The 25753-nt window shown below is 46.3% G+C and overlaps 1 protein-coding gene across 4 annotated transcripts in view; it reads right to left on the bottom strand.

The window, feature by feature from the left end:
- LOC309435220 (store-operated calcium entry regulator STIMATE-like) overlaps nucleotides 1-16221 on the bottom strand; it is a 40969-nt gene extending 24748 nt beyond the window's left edge. For all 4 annotated transcript variants that reach the window (XM_082043221.1, XM_082043219.1, XM_082043220.1 and 1 more), the window contains exons 1-2: nucleotides 15995-16221; nucleotides 62-110 (exon numbers count right to left, since the gene is read on the bottom strand). In XM_082043221.1, coding sequence (XP_081899347.1) covers nucleotides 62-110; nucleotides 15995-16103 — 158 coding nt within the window. In that variant the 5' untranslated portion in view covers nucleotides 16104-16221. The remainder of the gene's footprint in view (nucleotides 1-61; nucleotides 111-15994) is intronic.
- Between the last annotated feature and the right edge of the window lie 9532 nt (nucleotides 16222-25753).

Raw genomic sequence — 25753 nt, 5'->3', positions numbered from 1 at the left:
TATAAGCAACGATAATATTACATATATGTGGCCTTTTCAAACTCCGAATTAAAAGCCTCACCATATCCTCCAGGGACGCCTCTCTTCCTTTGGTTCCTTAAATCGTTTTACTGCAAAGAGAATTAGAGAAGCTGTGTTAGCCAAAAGAGCTGAACTGATACACATGTGCAGTCTGCACCAATCTTCAATGCAAAACCTGTCAATAACAGTCTGGAGGACCCTCAGGATTTGCCAGTCTAAAGCTTAGCAAATCCAAAGGTCCTGGTTCCAGACTGACCAGAAGCAATGCACACACCCATGGGTCAGAAGGATTTTTGGGAGGTAGGTCTGTGCTTCTGGCATCCATCAGCAGCAGCGTTTTCATGCCATGGGAAGCAGGCTGAGGGAAGCTAGGGAGGGTTCACCACTACCTACCAGTTCTGAAAAGTCTTCCATCAAACTGAAATTATGTTAGCGACAATGAAATTATACAGCCCAAGAGTCCACTGAAGTTTTACGGTCACATCGGCACAACAAAGCCATCTCCTCCTTGCAGCTAACAGGACCAGAGGACCTTTGAGGAAGCAGGACTTTGCATACATCTTCAGCATAAAGGTAACAGTGCCAAGCCCCAAAACTCATCAAGCTGCTATGGCTCTGTGCTTGTGCCAACTAGTATTAAAACATTATTTAATTACACAACATTTGTCATGCCCACTACCACTGTGGAGCAGTAGTCTGAGACACATGGCTTCAGCACCACCAACTATATGACACAAAGATATTTGAAGCAACTCTTCCTTGCTTGAAAACATTCTAGGTGAGGTTGGACATGGCTCTGAGGAACCTGATCTGGGTGAAGATGTCCCTGCTCATTGCAGGGGTTGGACTGGATGAGCTTTAAATGTCCCTTCCAATCCAAACCATTCTATGATTATTTAAATGAAATCCCTCCAACCACAGATGAGTTTTCTCCTTGCAGCCCTTCAGGTCTGTCCTCCTGCAAGGAGCCCTCAGTGTTGTCTATCACAGTTGCTGCTCTGAGATTTCTATTTTTACTACCAGGAGATAACAGCAAGTTGGATTTTTACCTAGTTTTTCTCGGAGTATGGTCCCAGCACTGCAGAAGCATCTCAAAGGTTCTCAGTTTATCACAGAGATTTGATGCTCTTCTTGGTTTCAACCAGCTTTTACATGCACAAATAGGAGCTGCTAATAGAGAAGTATCAAGTACCATATCCCATGCAGAAGTAATTTTTAACTATTTTGTTGTCACTTCAGCTAGAAGCCCATTTTAGAAAGTACCAGCTACTAGGCCAACTCTTCTCCCTTTAAACCCACATGTACCTATGCTCTAGAACAAGCAGACCTGGAAGAGGCTTTTCCACTGCATCAGATTAATTAGAATTAAAAAAAACACAAAGTAAAGGGTATTCAGTGACATTAACTTGCTTTGTGGTAAGGTAGCTAACAGCTACATCTAGAGAATCATCATTACAGACATGGAGGGTACAGGTCCTCAACTTCACCTCGGTTGCTGGAACCACTCTCCTCAGCAGCATTAATGAGCTCAAGATGGAGAGCAAGCTAAATCTGCCACAATCAATCCCCAAACATGCTGCCAGCTTGAGCAGGATTCAGAGTTAAAAATAATGAGCTGGGGAGATACATATATATATATATACACACACACACACATATATATATTTGTGTAGAGAGAGAGGGACAGAGAGAGAGCAGTGTAGGGGAAAGGGACCTAGGGGTCCTGGCGGGCAACAGTATGACCATGAGCCAGCACTGGGCCCTTGTGGCCAGGAAAGCCAATGGCATCCTGGGGTGGGTTAGAAGGGGGTGGTCAGTAGGTCAGAGAGGTTCTCCTGCCCCTCTACTCTGCCCTGGGGAGACCACACCTGGAATATTGTGTCCAGTTGTGGCCCCTCAGTTCCAGCAGGACAGGGAACTGCTGGAGAGAGTCCAGCGCAGGGCAACAAAGATGCTGAAGGGAGTGGAGCATCTCCCGTGTGAGGAAAGGCTGAGGGAGCTGGGGCTCTTTAGCATGGAAAAGAGGAGACTGAGGGGTGACCTCATTCATGTTTACAGATATCTAAAGGGTGAGTGTCAGGAGGATGGAGCCAGACTCTTCTTGGTGACAACCAATGATAGGACAAGGGGTGATGGGTTCAAACTGGAACACAAGAGGTTCCACTTAAATTTGAGAAGAAACTTCTTCTCAGTGAGGGTGACAGACACTGGACCAGGCTGCCCAGGGGGGTTGTGGAGTCTCCTTCTCTGCAGACATTCAAACCCGCCTGGACATGTTCCTGTGTAACCTCATCTGGCTGTTCCTGCTCCGGCGGGGGGATTGCACTGGATGAGTTTTCGAGGTCCCTTCCAATCCCTGGCATTCTGTGATTTTTTTTTTTTTTTTTTTTTTTTTTTAAGGGAAATAGAAGAAAAATAATTCAGCGCATCCTCTCTAACTCCTGATAGTCTGGTTGGGGATGCAAGCAGAGCAGCTGCCTGGTGGTGCCATCTAGCGAAAGCAGGAGCCTGAAAGCAGCAAGACACATGAGTATGAATCATTTGTGCAGTGTACAATCCTGCTAGAAAAACTACCCCAAGAGTATATGCTGCGAGTTAATCACTAAATCCTTCTGTACATCCCAACTATGCTACCGGGCAGATCACTGCAATGATCACTGAAGAGTACACAGACTGCAGAAGTCCAAACAGACTACCAGTTAACCTATTTTATCATCCCTAAGTCTTCACACCCTTGGGAGCACTGTAGCTTACTCTGCTCTTTTAAAAAGCAACCAAAAGGTAGAACAGACACACACCATCCCACTTGTCACAGCTATTCCTCCTTCATATCCCCAGCTACATGTAATCAACCACTGCTTTCAGATTTACAACCAAAGGGACTTTTCTCACTGCTGACAGTCCTCGGCACATGAGGACACTTCCCAGGACAATTTGGGGATATGAAGATGGGGACCCAGAGTGCCACAGATGAAGGCAGGGACATCAGAGCCACACACTTCTGCCTGCTCTGCAGTGGGGTAAAAAGATGCACTTCTATAGACATGAATTTCCTTGCTGCCCGTGGGAGGAACAGGGCACAAGCAACGTCTCTGGTCTATTTTAGATCACGAACGCTGCTGATAAGGCCAGCACAATTCTAAACATACATTGGTATCCAGCTCTCTTTCCAGATTTATATTCCACCCACTGGTTAGTCTTTCAGTTAATGAAACCACAGAGAAGCCAACAACTTCTGTCCAAGTAAAAACTGCCCTTTTAGAGCCAGGATCTGACCTAATCCAGGCACCCCACAGTAGCTGGTCCCATGAGCATCCCACAAAACACCACAGGGAATATGAATGGCTCAGGTTATAACCTGAAATAAGGAATCTTTTTCTTCCCCTGCCTTCTGGGGAAATACATGGTTTTGACAGCACAACTTGTGCAGGCTCCACGTAGGCAAAACCACCCTGAAAAGCAGAATCATCAGCAGGCTCTGTAAAGGCTGGGAAGAAAAACCAGCACACTGGCTGGATTTAGCTCATTTCCAAATGAAGGTCTATTTGTTCTGCTTCTAGATAGTAATTAACTCACCTGTTCGGTCCAGCTGTAATTGAGCACATAGTTTGCCAGACGGAGCTCTACCATCTGCCCCAAGGCACAACCTGGGCTCATTCCCCTGGGAAACAACTTTCTGGTCCAGCCTGGAAGGATGCAAGAACCTTCCTGGCAGGAGCTTTGGCATTTCAGAAGTATAACCTTGTACTTCTTTTACTGGCAAGATGGCAGGGTGATATATGAACATACAGTCCCCCTAACCCCAGGACTTCAGTCAGGCACATGCAGGATTTTCGGTGCTGCTCTCAAATCCACAGAAAACCAGCACTCCAGTGACCTGATCTGCTATTGCCATTAACGGGTGACAAAGCAGAAGTCAGGTCAGGTTATACTAAGCATTTCCACAGCAGTCTGTGTCCAGAAAAAACACCCTGTTTACCTTACTCAGCTGCAACCCACCTCAAGATATCCCTGCAGCAACAACTTCCATCAGCTCAAGCAAGTTCTACCATCACTGATGCCCTTCAATGGGCACTTGCATTTTACCCATCCACAAGTAAAAGACCCAGGGACTAACCAAGCTGTTTGAGTGCCCAGAAGTATTTAAACTAAGCCTAACAATCTTTCTCAACTCACAGGCCAAAGACCATGATGCTGGAGAGAAGCTGTTGGAGGGGTCTGAAGGCCACCAGGCCAGCCAGTTGACCAGTAGCCCAACCATGAAAGCACCAGGGATGATTTTCATTATTTTCTTAATGAGAAGTGATGTGTTATGCATCCACAGCCACTCAGGCTAGAAATACAGTAATTCAGTGCGATAAGATGACAAGTAAGAGGTAAGAAGTTAATGGTGTGGTGCCTTGTTGAACACAGCTTGTCATGCCTCATTAGATTTAAGAGAGTTATCTGAGACTGCGTAATTATCAGAGACAGTAAAACTGTTGTATTAAAAGATAAAAGCTAGTATTATAGAGAAATAATTAACTGCTTAATAGGGCATTTACTGTGCAGAGCTGCAGCAGGCTGTCTCCAAATTAAACCAGAAATCTAGCCAAGATTACCAGAGCCTTAACAGGCAGCAGAGTCATTTGGTAGCTTTGACCCAGAGGTTATGGGTGATGTTAAATCCACACAGAAGTAGCACTAAGTCTTAGGAAACTCAAGGAGCTGATGAAGTCCCCTCTGAAGCATCACTGCTACTTTTGTGCTTTGGGAGCAACAGCCTGAGCAGAAACTGCAAAGCATCCCTCTCCTCTTGAATCAAGCCATGGTGTGCACAGGCATACAGCTGGCTGAGGGTGGAGAAAGGCTGAAGTCTCCCTTGCTCTCCTCAAAACGTGTCTACAGCCACCAGGGTCAACTCAGTTTTCTACAAGCTGTAGGCATGGGTTTGCTACCACAGCTCAGACAGATCAATCCACCCCTAAGATTTATTTTAGAAAGGTTGTGCATGCTTATGCATGCAACAAGCCAACAAGAAATATAAATATTATGTTCTAGTGCCTACAACCAATTAAAAATTAAGTTTAGTGCACACAGAGCTATGAGAGATAGGAGAGAACCCCCATCCAGTTAGATTAAAAATTAGGTGAGTTTGTACTGAGTCTACACCAGATGACACCAGGAATTTGTCTTCCCAACAGCACTGATTATTTTAACTCTGCTTCCCCTCCCAGCTTTGCCCATTTGTAAACCAAGCTGGCTTTTGCAAGGAACCATAATTTCTGCACATCTCCACAGCTAAACGATCCTCCTAAACTGCCCGGATACCTGCAAGCCCAGTCGGGTCAGCAGCCTGGACCACACCAGAGGCCAGGAGAGCACAGATCTCCCTGTTTGCTGGTCTGTATTTGCTCCTCATGGACCCAGGTGCAAGTCACTGCTTTTTAAGTCTTTGTGAGCAGGCCATGCACACACAGTGGGGACTTCTGATCTCACTTTGTGCCTCTACACATCATCGCTGAACAGAAAACTAGTTCTAGTAAAATCCACACAAACCTTTAGATTCCCAACCCCTGCCAATCTTTCCAAGGGGAAGAAAACACCAGTGGAAGTACAGGGAAGATTTCAGACAAATCTTTGAAGTCTAAAAGAAGCAACAAACCTCAAGACAGGTTGGGAACAATTGCTCTTTGGTTGACTTTAAGCAGGGCAGCTTGAGAAATCAGCCTCAACTCACACTTCCACTGGCCATGTAAAGTCTGGATGTTTGCAGCACGTTTAAGGCAAGTCCTAGCTTGTGTCAATGGTTCACTGAGCCACCCCTTTTATCACACAGCTATTTGTCTTCTGAAAAGTAGAAGATCTGGGAGTTGTGCCAAGTGACCTACCTCTCTGACAGCACAAAAGCACCCAGAGGTGCACATTGCTGCTGCAGAGATGCCACAGGTTGATAGGAGATGCCAGGTGAAATAAAGCTGAACACCTCACGTTCATGGCTGAGTGTCCTTCTAACAGAGCAGGATGTGACAGCAAGCACCATGAAAAAACAAACTGCTAAATGGAAGAAGATGGAGGTTTCTTGTCCAGGTTCCTCCTGCAGGACCCAATCCTGCAATGAACATATTTCAATCTGATCCTGAATTATTCAGTTTAAATTTCAATTAACAGTAAAGTAGGTGGAGGATGCCAACCGTAAAATAGTTCACTGCGTAGAAATTTCCTTCAGAAAGGCTTCAAAGATAGTCCTCAAGAACACCAAGAGGAAGCCTCTTGAAGTTCCAAGCTGAAGCATCCAGGCTGCTCCAAGGCACAGAGCCCTGCTGCAGGGTGGAGGTGATACACTGTGTGACCATTTAAACTTGTGCCATGGTCCAGAGTATCTCAGGAAAAGGTTGAGTGGATGGGAAGATGCTCCTAAAAGAGTCGGGAGAAGGGGATCTAGGTCTATCCCATTAAACAGGCATAAAGCATCTCTGAGATGACAGCCTGCCATCTAGAGTTGGTGTCCCCATAAGTTACCACCCTCCTGCTTCTTGGCTCCAATTACTGCAGATAAAAAGCTATGAAATTAAACAAAAAAGGAAGGAAGATGAGTGACAATTTGAGAGACATACCCTGCCCATGGATGAGAAAGGGCAGGGCAGGAAACAAAATACTCCCAGGCCCTTCCTCTTCGGTCAAGGACAATAAAGATCATATACACTTGAAAATCCCTGAGAAACACCAGGCTGGGTGGAAGTTGGACGTCTGAATAAGAACCTCTGAAATGTTAAAAAAAAGTTTGAGAGGAGAGTTTTTCATTATAGATCTGCAAATAGTCAGAAAACTAGAAGATAAAAAGCTCAATGACAGCTAATGTCACTTTTTATTTTTCCAGAGTAATAAGTGGTAGACATTTATTATGGTGTTTTCTTGATGAAGTAGAAAGCTTTGCCCACCCTAGGCACATCTAGTTCCTTGGTGTTACCCAAGTTTGCAGCAATGTTGCCCCACAGTCTGCTTTTGTTTTTAAACAAATTATCTGTTTCTTATAACCAATGAAGACAAGCACAGCAGCGACCACCCAATTCCTTCATGCTGTTCCTCACCCCATTCATGGGGGGACACCCCTGCATGCAGCATCCTCCCCACATCCCCAGCCTCACGTGGCATTCAGACAGCTCTGGTGGAGATGTGAGCATCAGCACAGGTGCCTTTTAGCCCTTTTGGAAATAAAAATACTAATTTAGGCAGAATTAGCTGTCATAAGGAATAGAATAGAGGGAATAGAGTGTACTATCAGCAAGTTTGCTGATGACGCGAAGCTGGGAGGAGTGTCTGATAGGCCAGAAGGCTGTGCTGCCATCCGGAGACCTGGACAGGCTGGAGAGTTGGGCAGGGAAAAATTTAATTAAATATAACAATGGAAAGTGTAGAGTCTTGAATCCGGGCAGGAACAACCCCAGGTTCCAGTATAGGTTGGGGAATGACCTATTAGAGAGCAACGTAGGGGAAAGGGACCTGGGGGTCCTGGGGACAGCAGGATGACCATGAGCCAGCACTGGGCCCTTGTGGCCAGGAAGGCCAATGGTACCTGGGGTGGGTTAGAAGGGGGTGGTCAGTAGGTCAAGAGAGGTTCTCCTGCCCCTCTACTCTGCCCTGGGGAGACCACATCTGGAATATTGTGTCCAGTTGTGGCCCCTCAGTTCCAGAAGGACAGGGAACTGCTGGAGAGAGTCCAGCGCAGGGCAACAAAGATGCTGAAGGGAGTGGAGCATCTCCCGTGTGAGGAAAGGCTGAGGGAGCTGGGGCTCTTTAGCTTGGAGAAGAGGAGACTGAGGGGTGACCTCATTAATGTTTACAGATATATAAAGGGTGAGTGTCAGGAGGATGGAGCCAGGCTCTTCTTGGTGACAGCCAATGGTAGGACAAGGGGTAATGAATTCAAACTGGAACACAGAAGGTTCCACTTAAATTTGAGAAGAAACTTCTTCTCAGTAAGGGTGACAGACACTGGACCAGGCTGCCCAAGGAGGTTGTGGAGTCTCCTACTCTGGAGACATTCAAGACCTGCCTGGACACCTTCCTGTGTAACCTCATCTGGATGTTCCTGCTCCGGCGGGGGGATTGGACTGGATGAGCTTTCGAGGTCCCTTCCAATCCCTGACATTCTGTGATTCCATAGCAACTAGCTGCTGACTAGCAAAACAGACTACTAAGTCAGGTTTCAACAAAATTAAAGGGGGAAATTTATTTCCCAGGAGAAACTTAGATGTGCTTAGCTGATAGTCAGACCCTCTCCTTGATAAATATTACTGCGACCAACCAAAGGATTCAAAAGTTGAAGTTTGCAAGGGAGATGTCAACTCAGACAAAGCTTCTAGGATTTGATTTATAGGAGACACAAGCTTGACCCCCATCAATCTCAGCGACAGGCCCCAGAAGAAGAACACTGAAAATGAACCTGATATTAGAAGCACTCTGTGAAAATACTGCAGTGTTTATACACTTAACTTGTGAATGGTCCAATAAAAATAAGGGCTGCAATGCCCAGAACTGCTTATGCTGCCACCTGTTATTAAGAGAAGGGTCCGTCTCTGGGCCAACATCGCACTAGCAATAGGGTCAGGACTTTATTTCTGTTCTTTGCAGAAAAGGACTCAGAGCTACTGCACCAGCAAGGAAACAAGCTCTCCCCCTGCCCAACCTCCACTTTATTTATAGGCAGTATAGTCTCCAATAACAGATTTCAACCTATTTTGAAGGACACACCCTTTCCCAGGCTTTTTCCAAGCTCCAGGCAGGAAAGAAGCCAACATGCAGGATACAGAGGCCAAAACCCTGGAGTCTGCACTATTCTTAGCCTGAGCATGCAGCTACTCAGACAGCTCAACCCGAGACACAATGGGAGGAAGCAGCAGAGAAGTTTGCAGAGCGCAGCCAACATGCTTCTTGTGAGAAAAAATGTGCACCCCAGCTGGAAATGCTCAAAACGTGCACCCTCCATCAGCTCAGGGAGCAGCAAGAGTCCTACCAGTGCTTTAAGAGGACAGATCGCTACCAATCTGCGTCCTCTAGTCTTCACTAGATTTAGTCATTCTCTCCCAAATACCCTCTTACCAATGCTTCAAAAACATAAGCACCTGTAGCAAAACTGGCAGAGGGAGTATTTTAAGGAAGGAATAGGAATGAAGGCTGCATTCAAGGTTATTGTTGGGTCTGCAAGGAATGAGGCAGCAGGGAAGTATACAGATTGAACTGGCTCCTACTGAAGATATCCAGCTATTGCTGGGCTACTCACAGAATCACAGACTGGTTTGCATTGGAAGAGACCTCTGGAGATCATCCAGTCCAACCCACCTGCTAAAGCAGGTTCACCAGAGCAAATCACACAGGAATGTGTCCAGGTGGGTTTGGATGTCTCCAGAGAAGGAGACTCCACAACCTCTCTGGGCAGCCTGTCACCCTCAAAGTAAAGAAGTTTCTCCTCAAATTCAGATAGAACCTCCTGAGTTTCAGTCTGTGCCCGTTGTCTCTCATCCTGTTGTTCGGCACCACTAAAAGGAATCTAGTCCCATCTTCTTGACACCCGCTCTGAAAATCTTTATAAACATTGATGAGATCCCCTCTCAGCTTCTCTTCTCCAGCTGAACAATCCCAGCTCTCTCAGCCTTTCCTCATGAGAAAAATGCTCCAGACTCCTCATCATCTTTGTAGTCCACCACTGGATTCCCTCCAGTAGCTCCTTGTCCTTCTTAAACTGGGGAGCCCAGCATCTTTCAGATCAGAAAAGTTTATTTTGGGTTAGAGGGCTCTGACTTGCTTGCAAGAAATAGTTTTGCTTTTCCCTAACCAAAAAAAAAAAAAAAAAAAAAGACAGACTTGGACATCTTTCCTCCCTAAGATCCCATCTAACAGCTACTCTTCTCCCCTTTTCTTGTGTAGCTGCTGATGTTGTTTAGCCCGTCTATTCCTATTTCCCATACAAATCCAGAGTCATCTGCTCTGGAACCCACAGAGCAGCACCACCTCCCACCATCTACCCTGCACAGCCATACCACGAGTCTCAGCCAGAGCATTCATTCTATCCTGGGACCCACTGCCCAAGCAAATGCCACATCATACTTTAGTCTGGGTGCGTCTTATTTCTATGTGGATTTTTTACAGCTGTCATTTTAGCCAAGTTCCAGATGGTCACAAACCATAGCTTTGAGATGACAAGCATTAGTCATGCTTGCATATTGAGGACAGGGTATATAATTTGATGACACAGGTCTTATAGGAGACCTGGATTGAGGCTGGGCTCCAGCTCAGAGGAAGAGTGGTTTATTTAACTCTGTTCCCAGTATGAGCTCTTTCCACATAAAGCCTGACTACATTTCAGATCAGTCCCTTGAAAAATGGGTTTTAAACAGGGAATGCTGTATCTTAAGACTATGGGATCTGAGACCATTAAGAGAACACCACCTGAAGAATGAAGTGATGCAGCTGGGTTGGTAGTTATCATTGAAGCCTATCTGCCACACAGTTTTCTCACAAACGCTCTTATAAAAACAGTTAGAAATTTAACAGACTCCTCCTTAGAGCTTTCCTTGCTCCTTCTCAATTACAGAAGACTAGTTTCGCTGTAAAGTTCTTGTATAGAGTTAAAAGTCACCTATAATATCAACTGTTCACCACATGTTGCAGAACTAATTCATGAAGGTGTAAGACACTTCGCAGCCCTTGAGTAATGATAAGTTTCCAGGCAGTTCGACATTGCCAGCTCGTTTCTCATCTCACTCAACCCGTTTGTTCCTTCAGAGACCAGGAACCTCACGCTCCCCAGTTTAGCTATTCAAAAGGTGACTTCTGAGAAGAGGTCAACGCAATCAACAGCTGCAATTCAAAAGCTTTGCAGAAAGCTGCGTTCAGCTTAATGAAGCACATCCAAGTGCTGCACGGACCTTCCAGCTTACAAAGCACAGTGTACGTTTTCAAGCTCAGCCAGTTTTCAGATGTATTGAAGCAGAAGAAAACATCTTGAGAGTCCTGCCATATGCAGCTTTTTGCTTAACCCACAAACCTACATGTAAATTGACTACTACAGTCCGCAAATCCACATGCTTCGCACCTCCAGAGACACAGTTAACCTTTGTGCTTTTGTTTTCCCCTAGAAGGAAAAGCATCCACAGTGGTGAAGTTCCCATTTAAAAATAGATGTGTGTGAATAATCAAAATCAAACAGTTAATGCATTTGTAGTAGAGGAAGAAAAGTCAGCAGAGCCTGTCTTGGGCACATTAGGCCTGTAGTGCTCTTGTGTCCTGGGCAAATTTGTTTCAAAACAGATGTCTGGACAGATCAGATGATCTATTACTTCTCTTTCCTGACACTGACTCACACTTTTACCCACCCTTATAAGGGATTTTCAGGGTAAAAGCCAAAACACCACTCAGGATAATTCTAAAGCACAGAAACAGTGCTGCAATTCAAAGTATGTATAGTATCAAGACTGAACTTAGCATAAGACAGGATCATATATTCTATAGAATAGTTTGGGTTGGAAGGGACCTTCAAAGCTTATCTAGTCCAACCCCTGCTATGAGCAGGGACATCTTCACCAGCTCAGGTTGCTCAGAGCCCTGTCCAGCCTGGCCTGGGATGTCTCCAGGGATGGTTCATCCACCACCTCTCTGGCCAACCTGGGCCAGGCTCTCACCACCCTCAGTGTAAAAAGAATTCCTCCTTGCATCTGAATCTTCCTGTCTTTAGTTTAAAACCATCACCCCCTGCCCTATTGCTACAGGGCCTACTAAAAATTCACAAAAGTTTGCTTAAATTTGATTTACCTGATGGAGATGAGTACCACGGGTTTCACCAACCCCTCCAAAGATCAGATATGTCCATATACTTGGAGACTGTTCCCAATTTTCAATAACCAATTGCCCACCATCCTGGAGAAAAGTGCACTGGCAGGTCAGCTGGTAAGTCCACAGGAACCAGGTAAACACAGACCATAGAGCAAGGGAGCACTTTTTATGTTCTTTATCAGCAGTTTTCTACCACAGTCAAGAGTCACTGCTTCTTTTACAGCCAGTCTGTGGTCCTGCCTTGGGACAAGCTACTTGCACCAGAGTAAAAAACTTCATCCTACTTGCTAACAGCACATCTCCATCACCAAGCTCTGCTGGGGCATCAGCACCAGTGTCCCTACCACTAAGCTCAAGGCAAGATGTGTTGGAAGAATACGGCCAGCAGTGATGCGCAAGAAGAGAAAGGGATGCTGCTGTCACAACAGGCAGGATCAAGGTGTTTTCAAAAGTCAAGCCGAAAAACAGGTTTCACTGTGTGAAGAGAGCTACAGAGCTCGGTCCAGTCCAGCTCTCCTTGCCTGGCAGCATGAACTGTCTGCAAGAGCTAAGTCTGTTTTTTGACACCTGCAGCACAGGTGCTACTAAACCTCATTCAGGAGCTCAGAAGGCTGCTGAAATAAAGGAAGAAATAAAGGAAGATGGAAGAGAAGTAAATGCTCTTAGATGTCCTTCAAGCTGTTTGTGATAGGGTAGAAAACAAATATATACCAGCTCCAAGGAAAAACTTTTCCCATTCACAATAGAGAAAGATCCTTTAACTCACAAAATCTGTTTCTCTTGCACTCCAGTTAATCCACAAAGGGAGCTATGGCTAAAATTTCTACAAGATCTCCCTTCGCTTCAATGGGTTTTGCTGTCCAGGTGCAAATCTGGACAAATTTTGATACTCTACAACCCCTTCCTAAAAGGCAAACAAACAAAACCCTACACATGAACAAAACCAACTGCTTTTAAACTTCAATAAGCAGCAACTACAGGGATTCAAGCCCCATATCACACCCAGCATCTGCAGCTGGGGTAACTGCAACACGCTTTCTTCTCTTGGAGTGATGATCAAGGCAGAGCAGCAACAACAACTTCAGATGAGATTGCACAATTATCCACACTCCTCCATGTCATGACCTCCCTATGGGCAAGTTCTTGCACGGGAAAGTGGATTGCCACACACATGCAGCTGTAAGACTTTTCTGCCTCTTTCTTTCAAGTGTATCTTGGATCTTGTAGCAAATGTCCATACAGCCAAAGTGTCTCCAAAGCCACTGCAGCCAGGTGGGAAGGATAATAAACCATTTTCACTCATTTGATTACCCAATGGGGTAGAGCTGTAACCAGAGCAAGGCCTGGACCATATTGGAATTAGGCTTGACTACAACCTTGAAGACCTTATTGATGGAAAAGCAAGAAAGAGTTTGCGGGCTCAAAGGAACTCTCTCATCACTATTGCTCACAGTAGTAACCCAGACCAACATAACCTCACTAAACAGCTTTCCCAATTCCCTGCCAAGGCTGGGCATCATTGACCTCTGGATCCTGTTTTCACCACATGAAGGACCCTTTTCATGCACCCCACAGCCACAGGGAGCAACCATCCTACTCACCCCATTACAGGGAAACAAGTATTCCCTCTGCTACCTGAGAATTTTTGCTCTAAATAGTCTTTACAACAGCCTAAACTGGCCTCAAGAAAGTTTGTGGGCTGCTGTAGTAAAACTTGAAGGCACAGGTGACAGCTTCATTTTACCACTTCTAGTATTGCATACAAGTTGTCCTTCCTGAAACCTGGACATACACTGGACACAGAGAATCAACTCAGACAATCATGGAAGGCAGAGTTCCTGCTCCGTTGTGTTCTCCTACCAGGTTGGTAGGATACAGTCTTTCCACAGCCCCAAGAGAAAGAAATTCAAAACCACAAGCTGTTCTGATAACAACATATAAACTTATCCTTCCTGGAATGGGCCATACTTGGGACCCACATTCTAGATAAACACTCTATGAGCACATCCCATGGACAAGCACCTGCAAAACTTTGTAGAACACCATGTTATTGTTTGTCCAAGTTCCTCTCGATGTTTTTAAGTGCTCTGAACAGCCTCTGCAAAATTTGGAAGTCTTAGCTATTCAAATTCAGGTTTCTCCTATAACTAAGCCGAACTGGTACTTTAAAGCAGAAGGAATGCAAAAAGCATTGGCTTGTGAATTGAATTTCCACTAACTGACCTGTAAGATCAAGCAAGCTGACTTGCAACATCCCATTAAAGCAGAAATCACAGACATACAAACAACAGAAATGCAGACTAAGGAATGTCACAGCACTGAAGGAAAAAGTATCAAAGAAGGGCTGATTCTGACTCTGGTGACAGCAGCGTCCCAAGATGCAGAGGTGTCACCTAACTGGGACTGCCCAGCTTGATGCTGGGCTGGATGAAGATGCAGATCAAGGTCCCCAGGAACCTTTTTGACTCTACACACACACAACACCACCGGCTCAAGAGGTTCCCATACCAGCCAGCTGCTGTCACCTTGTCCTCCCCAGGAAGCTGCCAACTGAACTGGCCACATGAGTAGCCCAAAAGCAGCCTCAGAGCAAGTTATTGCCTAACATGAAGTCGTTGACAACTGTGGGTTAGAAGTCTGCATCCAAACAGCCCCAACAGCAGATCTGTGAAAGCCTCCAGCTGGGAGGGTGTGAATGGGGCACAGATAAGAAACAGCTGGGGTGAATTAGGGACCACCAGCCCAGCTGCAGACAGAGGTGTCGCGGTCGCGATCCCAGGGCTGTAAACATATCTGCTTTTGGGGTCCCAGCCAGCAGTTCTCCTCTGCAGCTTTGGTCATCGAGCAGATTCAGAGTGAAACCACATTAAGATCAGCTTTCAGTTTCACCACATTAACCAAGAGATTGTTAATGTTCAACAAAATATTAGAGAACAATAGTTATCCCGGGGTTGATGATTTTCTAGCAGGGGTTATGAGGCCTTCATCCACAGGAGTATGATTAACTGACATCCCTGGTTTTATGGGACACCCCATAGAGTTTACGGGACAATTAACCCATATGCACACCATCACTAAGGGAAGCAGAAACACTAATTTAACCTATTACTGTCAATATTTGCTGAAAACACAAGCAGGTTTTGCAACTGGGCTACACCAACTGGAAAAAAAAAACACCAAAAAACAGAAAAAAAAAAAAAAACACCCAAAAAACTATATATCAGTTATCACAGGAAGAACTTGTTGCAGTTTTCCCTGGCAGCTCAGTGTTAACCGCAACCCTGGAGCCTTTCAAAGTGGTTTCCCGAAGGCAGAGAGGGGTAAGAGAACCTCAAAAATCTGCAGCTACTTAGCCAGAAAACTTGAAGTTTTAGTTCACCATCACCGCGGGCTTTTAAACAAGGAAAACGGATCGAGTTCTGGCATGTTATTCGACTTGTGTTAAACCACTTAACCCAAGAGGAGCAATGCACACGTTGCTCAGAGTAAAACGCAGCTGCAGCACAAAGCAACAGTAAATTTTCTCGGGTCTTTCAGTACTGGTGTTTCCCCCTTTTTCTCACTACTCAGCTGCTTTTTCTCACTACCAGAGTCATCAGCGAAACACGTTTTCGCAGTAACCTCCTTCCCCAGCCCCTCCAGCCCTAAAACTTTACAGTTTAAGCAAAGTTAAACAAAACAACCTCACAATGCAGTTAAGGGCACTATTACTCTAATCAAGCAGCACTGTATTTGACACCCGCCCTATTTTTGTTAGCGGCTTCTTCCTTGTAAATCATCGAGTTACACCATTAGTTTTCACTCTTCATTAAAATTTTCTAAGTGACTGAGTAATCGCTCACGCAAGCGGAGACAATCCTTACAGATTACAGCTGCAAGTTTGTGGTGCTTCATTACCAGCAGATTAAGGTTTGAAACAAGAGTTTTCATCTGCCACCTTAACTGTCGGCTCTGTACGGTTTTAGCCACAAAACCACCGCAGTTCCCTCCGCTTTAAATCCTACAGGTAGACAACACAAAACTCGGTGCTCATTATAAATAAATAGGTATCCAACCCCCCCGAGGAACGCTGGCCAGAGCCCGGTGATAGTAAAGACTGTCCTTGCCGGCCACCTCCGTAGGTCAGGGGGGTGCCAGCCCCCCGACACCCCCCGGTACTCACGCATGAGGGTGCTGAAGGCGCAGAGAGCCAGGAGCGCCTGCAGCAACACGCCGAAGCGGCCCAGCAACGCGCCGCTGCCGCAGCCGTGCGCCGGGCGGGGGGCGGCCATGGCGGGTGCGGAGCGGAGAGGTGCGGTGCGGTGCGGTGCAGACCGGCGGACAGCGGTGCGGAGCGGAGCGGCCCCGCGGCGCACAAAGGCGGCCCCGAGCAGCCACCGCCCCCGCCCGGCCCCCGCTGGCGGCGGCCACACCCGGGGGCGGGCGGGGCGGGGGTGTGACTGGCCGGGATGGGGATGGAGGTGGGGATGGAGGTGGGGATGGCGATGTGCGTATGCACAGGGATGGAGATGGAGATGGGGATGTAGATGGGAATGGGGATTGAGGATGGGGATGGAGGTGGGGATGGCGATGTGCGTATGCACAGGGATGGAGATGGAGATGGAGATGGGGATGTAGATGGGAATGGGGATTGAGGATGGGGATGGAGGTGGGGATGGTGATGTGCGTGTGCACAGGGATGGAGATAGGGATGGGGATAGGGATTGAGATTGCGATGGAGACGGGAATGGGGACTGAGGATGGGGATGAACAGGGGGATGGGGATGGACACAAAGATGGGGATGTAGATGGGAATGGGGATTGAGGATGGGGATGGGGCTGAAGGTGGGGATGGCGATGTGCATGTGCACAGGGATGGAGATGGGAATGGGGATGAGGATGGGGATGGAGAATGGAATAGGGATGGAGATGGAGATGGGGATGGAGATGGGAATCAGGATTGAGGATGGGGATGAGGATGGGGACGGAGAATGGGATGGGGATGGAGAATGGGATGGGGATGGAGATGGGGATAGGGATGGAAACGGGAATCAGGATTGAGGGCGGGGATGGAGATGGCAATGGGGGTGGCGATGTACCTGTGCACAGGGATGGAGATGGGAGTGGGAATAATGATGGATTGGGGATAGGGATGGAGTTGGGGATGAGGATGGACATGGGGGTGGAGATGGGAATGGGAACTGAGGATGGGCATGGAGAAAGGGATGGGCATGGAGATGGGAAAGTCCTGGTAGGGATTGGGGTGCCAGTTTGGGGAAGGTGTGATAAGGTTTGGGGTGCTGGGTTAGCGGATTCTGGGTTGGGTGGATGGCGGTCCTGGCAAGTTTTGGGATGCTGGGCTGGGGGAGCACCAGAGGTGTTTGGGGTACCAGGATGGAGAAGTCCTGGTGGAGTTTAGGGTGTCCTGGCTGGAGAGGTTCTGGCATGGTTTGGGATGCTGGGCTGGGGAAGCCCAACAGGGTTTGGAGTGCCAGGGGGCTCCCAGTGACATTTGATGTGCCAGGCTCTGGGAGACCCTGGCAATGCTTGGGTTGTTGGGCTGGACATGGTGAGTGGAGGTCCCAATGTGTGTGTGTGGATTCCAGTGGGATTTGGGAAGCTGGGATGTGAGAGTCTCAGTGGAGTCTAGGATGTCAGACTGGGGAGGTTGTGGTGGATCTTGGAGTACTGGATTGCAGGAGTCCCACCAGGAACTGGGATGCTGGGGTGGGGAGAGTGGATAGGGATCTTGGTGGGGATGGGGTTGCTCAGTTGGGTGGGTCCCAGTGGGTTTGGGGTGCTGGATTGCAGGGGTCCTAGCAGAGTTTGGGGTGACAGGCTGGAGAAGGTCTCAGCAGAGTTTAGGCCCCTGGTCTGGGGCCTTGGGGGTGGGCAGCACGGTCAGGACTTTAGGCATGGGGTGAAGATATGAACTGTCCCAGTGAGACGCTGGGTGTGCTAGGCTGGGAGAGGAGGGAGAAGATGCTAGTCAGGGATTTGATGGTACTTGGCTGGGAGAGCACAGGGTCAGCTCTTTGGGGTTTGAGAGTGCTGGTCTGGGGGCTCCCAGAGAGCTCAGGGCTGGAGCACTTGCCCTGGTTAGAGAGGCTGAGCTGGAGAAGAGACAGGTTTGGGGACAGCCCATAGCAGCCTACTCACCCCTATGAGGAAGACGTCAGGCAGACAGCCAGGTGCTTCCCAGTGGTGTGTGGAACCAGGGGCATCAATGGAAATACAAGAGGATCTGGCTGGATGTAAGGAAAAACTTTCTCTCCAGGACAGCAGTGACACAGGCTGCACAGTGAGGCTGAACAGGCTCTGTCTGTGGAGGTTTTCAATACAGGATTAAACCTTGAACATCCTGGTTTGATCACAGAATCACAGAGTGTCAGGGATTGGAAGGGACCTGGAAAGATCATCCAGTGCAATCCACCCACTGGAGCAGGAACACCCAGATGAGGTTACACAGGAAGGTGTCCAGGCGGGTTGGAATGTCTGCAGAGAAGGAGACTCCACAACCACCCTGGGCAGCCTGGTCCAGTGTCTGTCACCCTCACTGAGAAGAAGTTTCTTCTCAAATTTAAGTGGAACCTTCTGTGTTCCAGTTTGAACCCATTACCCCTTGTCCTATCCTATCATTGGTTGTCACCAAGAAGAGCCTGCTCCATCCTCCTGACACTCACCCTTTATATATTTGTAAACATGAATGAGGTCACCCCTCAGTCTCCTTTTCTCCAAGCTAAAGAGCCCCAGCTCCCTCAGCCTTTCCTCACACGGGAGATGCTCCACTCCCTTCAGCATCTTTGTTGCCCTGCGCTGGACTCTCTCCAGCAGTTCCCTGTCCTGCTGGAACTGAGGGGCCACAACTGGACACAATATTCCAGGTGTGGTCTCCCCAGGGCAGAGTAGAGGGGAAGGAGAACCTCTCTTGACCCCGATCATAGATCTCAATCATAGATGTCATCTTAGAGCTGACCCTACTTTAAGCAGAAGGTTGGACCAGACACCTCCCCACATTCTTTGCAACCTGAATGACCCTGTACTTCTCTTCCTGTGGTCTGTGGCAAGATGATCTGAGACACTGCAGCATCTGTTGATTGAGCCTCAAACTGCAGCCTCAAACCTATATTTTTTTGCTATTCTATGTAATACTGGTCCCATCCCCCTTCGCAGCCTCTTCCCCAGAGGGCAGGTTTTATTTCCTCTCTCTTTTCAGTATACTTTAGGCCATCTATAGGGAGCACTGAGGTCACGCGCCTGAGTTTTCCTCCCTGACTTTGAGAGGTAAGAGCTTGTGTTTAGTTACAAAGCTAAGCAGGCTGCAAATCTCATCATAATATCATATGACTCTGAGCGATGGCCTTGAAAACAGCAGTAAATGTTATGAGACACTTGAGAAAATCATGGGAGCTGGCCTGCTTCCCAAGTACTCCCTGTTTGCAACACAGGAGGGAATTGTGTTATCCACGGGCTTGGGAATCCCCTGTCCTGGTGAGGTTATTAGTGCCAGACAGTTTGGGCAGTGGGTCCCTCCTTCCAGCTGCCTACACTGAATTTCCTCAGCTCCTCAACTGAGCCAACACTTCCCCGGGTACCAATATGTTGACTCTACATTGCTGAAATAACCCTATCAGTAACAGTCCCTCCTTTTCTCAAGGGTGAATTGAATTTCGGGTTGCTAGATGTTCATTTAACTCAATGACTTTAATCATGGTTTGATCACGAGTTCAGTCAGCAAGCTGGAAGTTGGATCTTGCTAACTCATTTTCAGCTGGTTTTATAAGTGTAATTGTTGGTTTCATAAAAAGGTTCGTTCCCCTGGGTTGGTAAATCTGTTTGTGTTTTGCAATCGGTTGCCTTTTTATTAAATTCTAAATCAAATACTAAAGTTGATACTCTCGGATAAGCCTGTTCAACAGACTTTATGTAGAAGTATCTATTAAGCAAACACATATCTTCACACAGATTTACTCAAGCTCTAACATTTTGCATTTTCCCAAATTTCCTAGGCTGCGGCTAAAGAATCATTTTCAAGAATTGGTTGCTGGATGATAATTTTTCATCTGGGAATTGCCTTAGGCTATTTGCCCAGCTACAGCACAGCAGTTGGTGAACACACACAAGAAAACAGGCATTCAAACTAGATAGGTATTTCTTAAACAAAATTTCATTTTCTATGAATAACCTGCACATTATCTGTAAGAGATGGCATCAGTGGGTTGCGTTTGTGTGCACAAGGGGGGAGTTCTCCTAAGGCTTTCTCCAAACCACTTGTGCCTCTTCTTTTTTCCCAATAGCAAAATAAATGGTGATTTCTCCCTGCTGCTGCATTCAGCAGTGTGGAGTTGTCCAAGGCTGTATTTTTAAGTGCTGATACACTTACAAGAGAGCACAGAACCTCACACCTGTGAAAACACTCAGGATATAAAAGGGCAATAAACAGAAACCCCTTGATTTCACCCCTCGTTGCAGGAGGAGGCAGATGTCCTCTAGCAGATTCTGTTGGTCGAAACTCCACCGTGAATTCACAGCTTTGCTTTATCAAGAGTGTGATTTGCACTTCAAAATATTTGGGTTTTCTGAGCCCAGGCGCAAAACCCTTCACACTCGGCTGTATCCGAGGTGGTGTCTGGGAGCTCTGGCTACTAAATTTTGCTGTGTTATTTTGGTGACTGAGATGCCCCACAGCTGTCTCCCTGCTTTTTTCCCTTGGGATTTTCCACCTCTCTACAGATGCAGAGGGAATAAATCGATCCTCTTTGTATCCAGCACTGTTCCCAAAGTGTGTGTCTACCTGGTTTTGAATCGTATGGAGCTGCAGCCATCAGGGCAAATTGTGAATTGGTGCCCTCAGGTGCCACAGCTCAACCAATTATTTCCCTTAGGGAAATTTTCCTTTGGGGCTGTGAATTTTATCCTGAGTTGACACAAAGATGTTTTCCAAGCAGGAGAGTTCAGAATGTGACTGCTCTCCCTTATTTGTTCAGGGTAAGGCTCTGGAAAGCTGTGTGATATCAGGAATTTCCAGCCAATCTCAGCAGAAAGAGAGGTGTAATGACAGAAAAGAGAAGATAAGTGCTGCAATCCGTCTCTTTTCCCTTAGTGTTGGTTGGATAAATGTCTGGAGAGGCTCTCAGTGCATTGGTCAGTTCGTGCTGGTTTACTTGAATCTAACTATTGATCTTTTGTGAGCTTACAGAAATATTGGTGAGAATTACCAATGACATTTGCCAAAAGAGTAAAATAAGAAAAAGCAAAACAAGTGAGCAGTTAGGAAAGAAATTTCCTAAGAACTAGAAATTAATAAGGAGTCATTAAAGAAAATAAAGACCCAAGACAACTGAATTTAAACACTAGACCCTGTGTGCACACTTAAAATCAGAGAAGCCAAGACACCGAAATGGTTTCAAGTAACAAGGGATGCAAAAGAAAAAAAATCGAGGCAGATCTGTATATGTATGAAAGAAAGAGTAAAATGAAGGATGGAATAAATCAGTGAATTTGGAAAACCAAATAATGGAAACCACAGAAAATACCTCAGTCTTTCACCCTTCAAATAAAGCATTAGCTGTGCCCAGCTAGCAAGCGAAATTAATTTAAAATTATGAGAGCAGAGATGGAGCAGGGCAAGAACAGGTTAAAAGATGAAAGGAGACAAGTCTGTTGCATCCTAGGGCCCCAATAAACCTGTTCAAGGGTAGCTGTGAAGTGGGCAGGTAAAGCCTGGCTCCTTGGGGTTATCACAGGGGACGTGGCGAGGAGGTTTCGGAGGACTGGGGAAGGGCAAATGCTGTGCCTGTCTCTGAGAAGGAGAATGATTGTCTGGGGAACCAAGAGACAGTCCAGCTTTATTCCAGTAGCCAAGAAAATGCTATTAAAAATTAACAAACAATCAATTTATAAGCACCTAGAGGACAATAAAGTGATAAAAAACAGTCTACGTGGATTTGGCAAGAATAAATCATGTCAAGCCAGCTTCACTTTCTACTCCTAGAGGACAACTGGCCGTATCTTGACCTGGGGAAGGATTTTCTTGCCTCCCCAGTGGCTCTCTTGTAAATAAGCAGGGAACATATGGCTCCTGTGAGCTTTGCAGGAGCATCAGCTCCTGACAAACGCAACCAGCTGCTCAAAAATGTGTTTGTGGCTGCATCAGAAGAGGTGCAATAGCTCCGAGGTAGGTGTCTAAAGTTAGGAGAGGTAAATCCCACCCTTAGGCGATGACCAAGGATATCAAGCTAGAAGAATCTGCAAACATTTGTGAGGTTAGGATGAGAATTAGAAATTATTTTGTTAAATGGGAGGGGGTGGGTCAAAGTCAACAGAATGAAATGCAATGAGTGATAGGGAGGGATGAAGGCAGAAAGTGGCATACTTGGCTGGGAAGAGGATCAGGAGATATAAGTAGCCTGCAGACAAAATGTGGGTCAATAACAAAAAAGGTGTTGTGAGGAAAATACATCCTATTCTGGGATGTATTTGAAGTGTTTTATAGAAAAAATGGGGCAGTTGCTTCATTGCCTTCAATGCTTGCATTCAGCTCAGTTTTGCTATTGCATGAAGATGTATACATGCTGGAGTCAGGAGGAAGGCAAGATGACTAAGATTTGAAAGAATAGGGATTAGAAAGGAAACAGGATTATTTTTTTCCCCCAGCAAACTGTGCAGGAATAATATGCATCATTGGAGGAGCAGGGTTTGTGGCAAAACCATGCCGGTAAATAGAAAGTTATTAGAATTGTTCTTCACATCTACCTGTTCATTTCTCAAAAAGACAGCACCATCATGAGCATCATTTATACATCTTTTCTGGCTGAGAAGACAGTGACTGAGAGAATCGAATGTTCGTTTTAGGCTCAAAGAGAGCTTTTTCGTTCAAGTTGTAGCAGTGTTGAAGGACATCACCACTGGATCAAGGCAGGAAAGGACATCTTATTACTCTTTAAAACCTAGCCTTGAGCAAGGACATCACAGCTGGGATACCAGGGCATCTTCTGTGCCATTTCCGTGTTGTGTGAGCATGGCATGTGGGCTCAACACATCAGCGAAGGGCAGCAGCACTAAATGTAGCACTGGGCAGCATGGACCATAGAAAGAGACCCTCAAGATCATCGAGTCCAAATGTTAACCCAACACTGGCACTAAACCATGTCCCTAAGAACCTCATCTACACATCTTTAAAATCTCTCCAAGGATGGTGACTCCACCACTGCCCTGGGCAGCCCGTTCCAATGCCTGACAACCCTTTACGGGAAGAAATTTTTTCCTAATATCCAATCTAAACCTCCCCTGGTGCAACTTGAGGCCATTTCCTCTTGTCCTATCACTTGTTACTTGGGAGAATCAGTGAAAGAATTCCAGGCTGGACAGATCTGATTAGAGAAACCAGCAGTGGTGGTTGCCAGAAAACATGTAAAATAAGTGCATGGTGCTGAGCTATATCAGAGTGCATTTTTTTCCAGTAATCCCACTCTGTTTTACCCCATGACTGTTGAGATCCTGTTCATTTTCTTCCTGACCTTCAGTACTCCCATTGCAAAAAGCTGCCCATATTCCTTGAGGATAACATACCTTTTTTTTTTTTTTTTTTTTTTTTTTTTTTTTTAATTAAAGGGTGTCTTGGAGCACTGGGAATTACCCAGCACATTGCAATGGCTAATGACAACTGTCCCTATGTCACCCCTTCCCATGCACAGCTGGCTGGGATGTCTGACATGCAAGGCAGGTACCAGCTTAAACGCAGAGCCCTCGCTGTGGCTGGGCTCTGGTTTCAAAACCGACGTGGGGGGATGACACATTTTTTGAAGGCTTCCTCACTTCAAGGGCACTTAGCTGTGAAGAGCTGTTGGCTGAGGATCAGGCGGGACACTCGGCACCGGGCCAGCAGCTCCAGCTTATTTGCATTTGCTGCTCTTTGCACTGAGCTGAGAAGGAAATAAGAGTGGAGGAAATGACATTCCCTTCCACATCCAAATCCCCACTTTTTTTTTTTCTTTTTTTTTTTTTTTTTTTACATCTATTACTTTTTTTTTGTTAACTTGCCATGGCCTGGGATGCCCTTACAGCATGGGTTGCCCTTACAGCAGTCCTGGTACAATCACAGGACGAAAAAGTCACTCTGTGCCCTGTACAAGCTACTCTTGCATGGGATCCATCTCACCTGGCTTTAAAGTGTCCCCTGTTGAGGTGTCTCTTGGCTCCTTTCACAGCCAGTGGCAATAAATAGCCTCTTGAAGGACACCTTCCTCTGACCTATTATGGTCAGGTCTCAGATGGAGAAGTCCACTCCATCTGCAGGAAGTTCACCAACAGCCCCATATGTCAGAAAAGAGTCACCAAACCATGACTGCTGAATTTTCACAACACAACGTTGTTTTCTTCAATTCCTTTACTCCATAAGGTGTTTTGTACCCCTCAGTGGGGATGGTAGGAATGAGGAAGGGACAGTGACAGATAGTTGCTGTGGTAAGGTGAAGGGGGACACAGGAAACTGCCCCTTCGGGGTTGACACTCATGTAAATTATTCGTCTGATTTTTATTTCTCATCTGATGGAGAAATTGCTTCTGAAAACAAGGTCTCTTGAGAGAACTTCCTTTAACTGATACTTGGAACAAACTTTATTTATGCTGCCAGCAGCCATGATCCCTGCTGATTAAATAGCAGATAGACCTTACTCTTGCTGAATTACCCATTTTTACAAGGCCTGACACATTTAACAATCAGTTCTAGGTTATATTCATAAGTGAGAGGCAAACCAATTTTTGTATCTGCCAAGGCCTTGGATACTCCAAGGAGTAATTGTCAAGATAATTCTTTTGTATTTTCAATAAGTGCTTTCACTGTGTGATTATGAGACGTTCAATGTCTTGCTCTGAATGAATGGGAACAATTTCACACCTTACAGGGCCTGAGGTATTGTTGGCGTGCTGTTTTTTGGTTGGAGCTGAGGTTCTCAAACATCATTTGCCCAGCTCACCCATGGCCACGTAGGCCAGAGGAGCAGGTGACAATGGCTTTCAGGTCTGTGCCAAGCTGTGCTGATATGCAGAAATATGCAAGTCTCAGCCTCCCTTTTTCATTCCCCTCATTCAGAAAACCTCAGTGGTGCAAATCAGCTCTTTCAGTACATCCCATTAAGCCTGTATGGGCATCCCTATGGTAGGAGGCAAAAGCGGAAGGTCCTGCATCACCACAAAGGAACCTCCTACAGGTTTCACTATCCCTATTGGGATGATGGTGCTGCATCAGGGTTGGCTTTCGCAGGGTTGTATTATCACCCTACATCCCTACAAAGATGATGGTCACACACAATCTACAGACTTCATTGATGTCAAGGGAGCTCGTCTTCATTGGTGCCAGGAACTGAAGGCCAGACCCTGCTCCTCAGTCCCACACAGAGCTCATGGCAGCTTGAGAAATAACCTTTCTACCTTGCTGGTCCTCTGGAGTGCAGAGCTCATCTTAGACTGACTAGTTCATGTACTATTGGTAGGACTCCATTTGAATGGAAGGATGGCCTAATGATTAAGAAAGTGGACTGAAACTCCTGTTTCAGTGGTTGGCTTTGCTACGGGACTTTTACATTACCCTGAGCCAATCAATACATCATTCCGCATTTTCTTATTCCTCTGAGTCAACTGGGGGGCAACTACAATGGTTTCAGTTCTTCACATTTTGAGGACACATTGTAGCCCATGGATCACGATTAGTGCATTCCAGTAGCAAGTGAGATGAGCTTAATGAACCACCAGAGCAGATGGTTTGCATGGCCTTATTTTATTCTGTAAAGCAGTATCTTGAAGCTGGCCCAGAAGGGGCAGAAATCCCAAAAGTAATTACCAACATGATTTTGGGCACTTTTATCTCAGGTCACTTTGCTGGTCTGGTGTATAGGGACGCTCCTCAAGTTGCACCAGGGGAGGTTTAGATCGGATATTGGGA

This window comes from Streptopelia decaocto, assembly GCF_964273445.1.
Source record: "Streptopelia decaocto genome assembly, chromosome: 1".
NCBI lineage: Eukaryota > Metazoa > Chordata > Aves > Columbiformes > Columbidae > Streptopelia > Streptopelia decaocto.
This window is presented reverse-complemented; position numbering and strand designations above follow the sequence as displayed.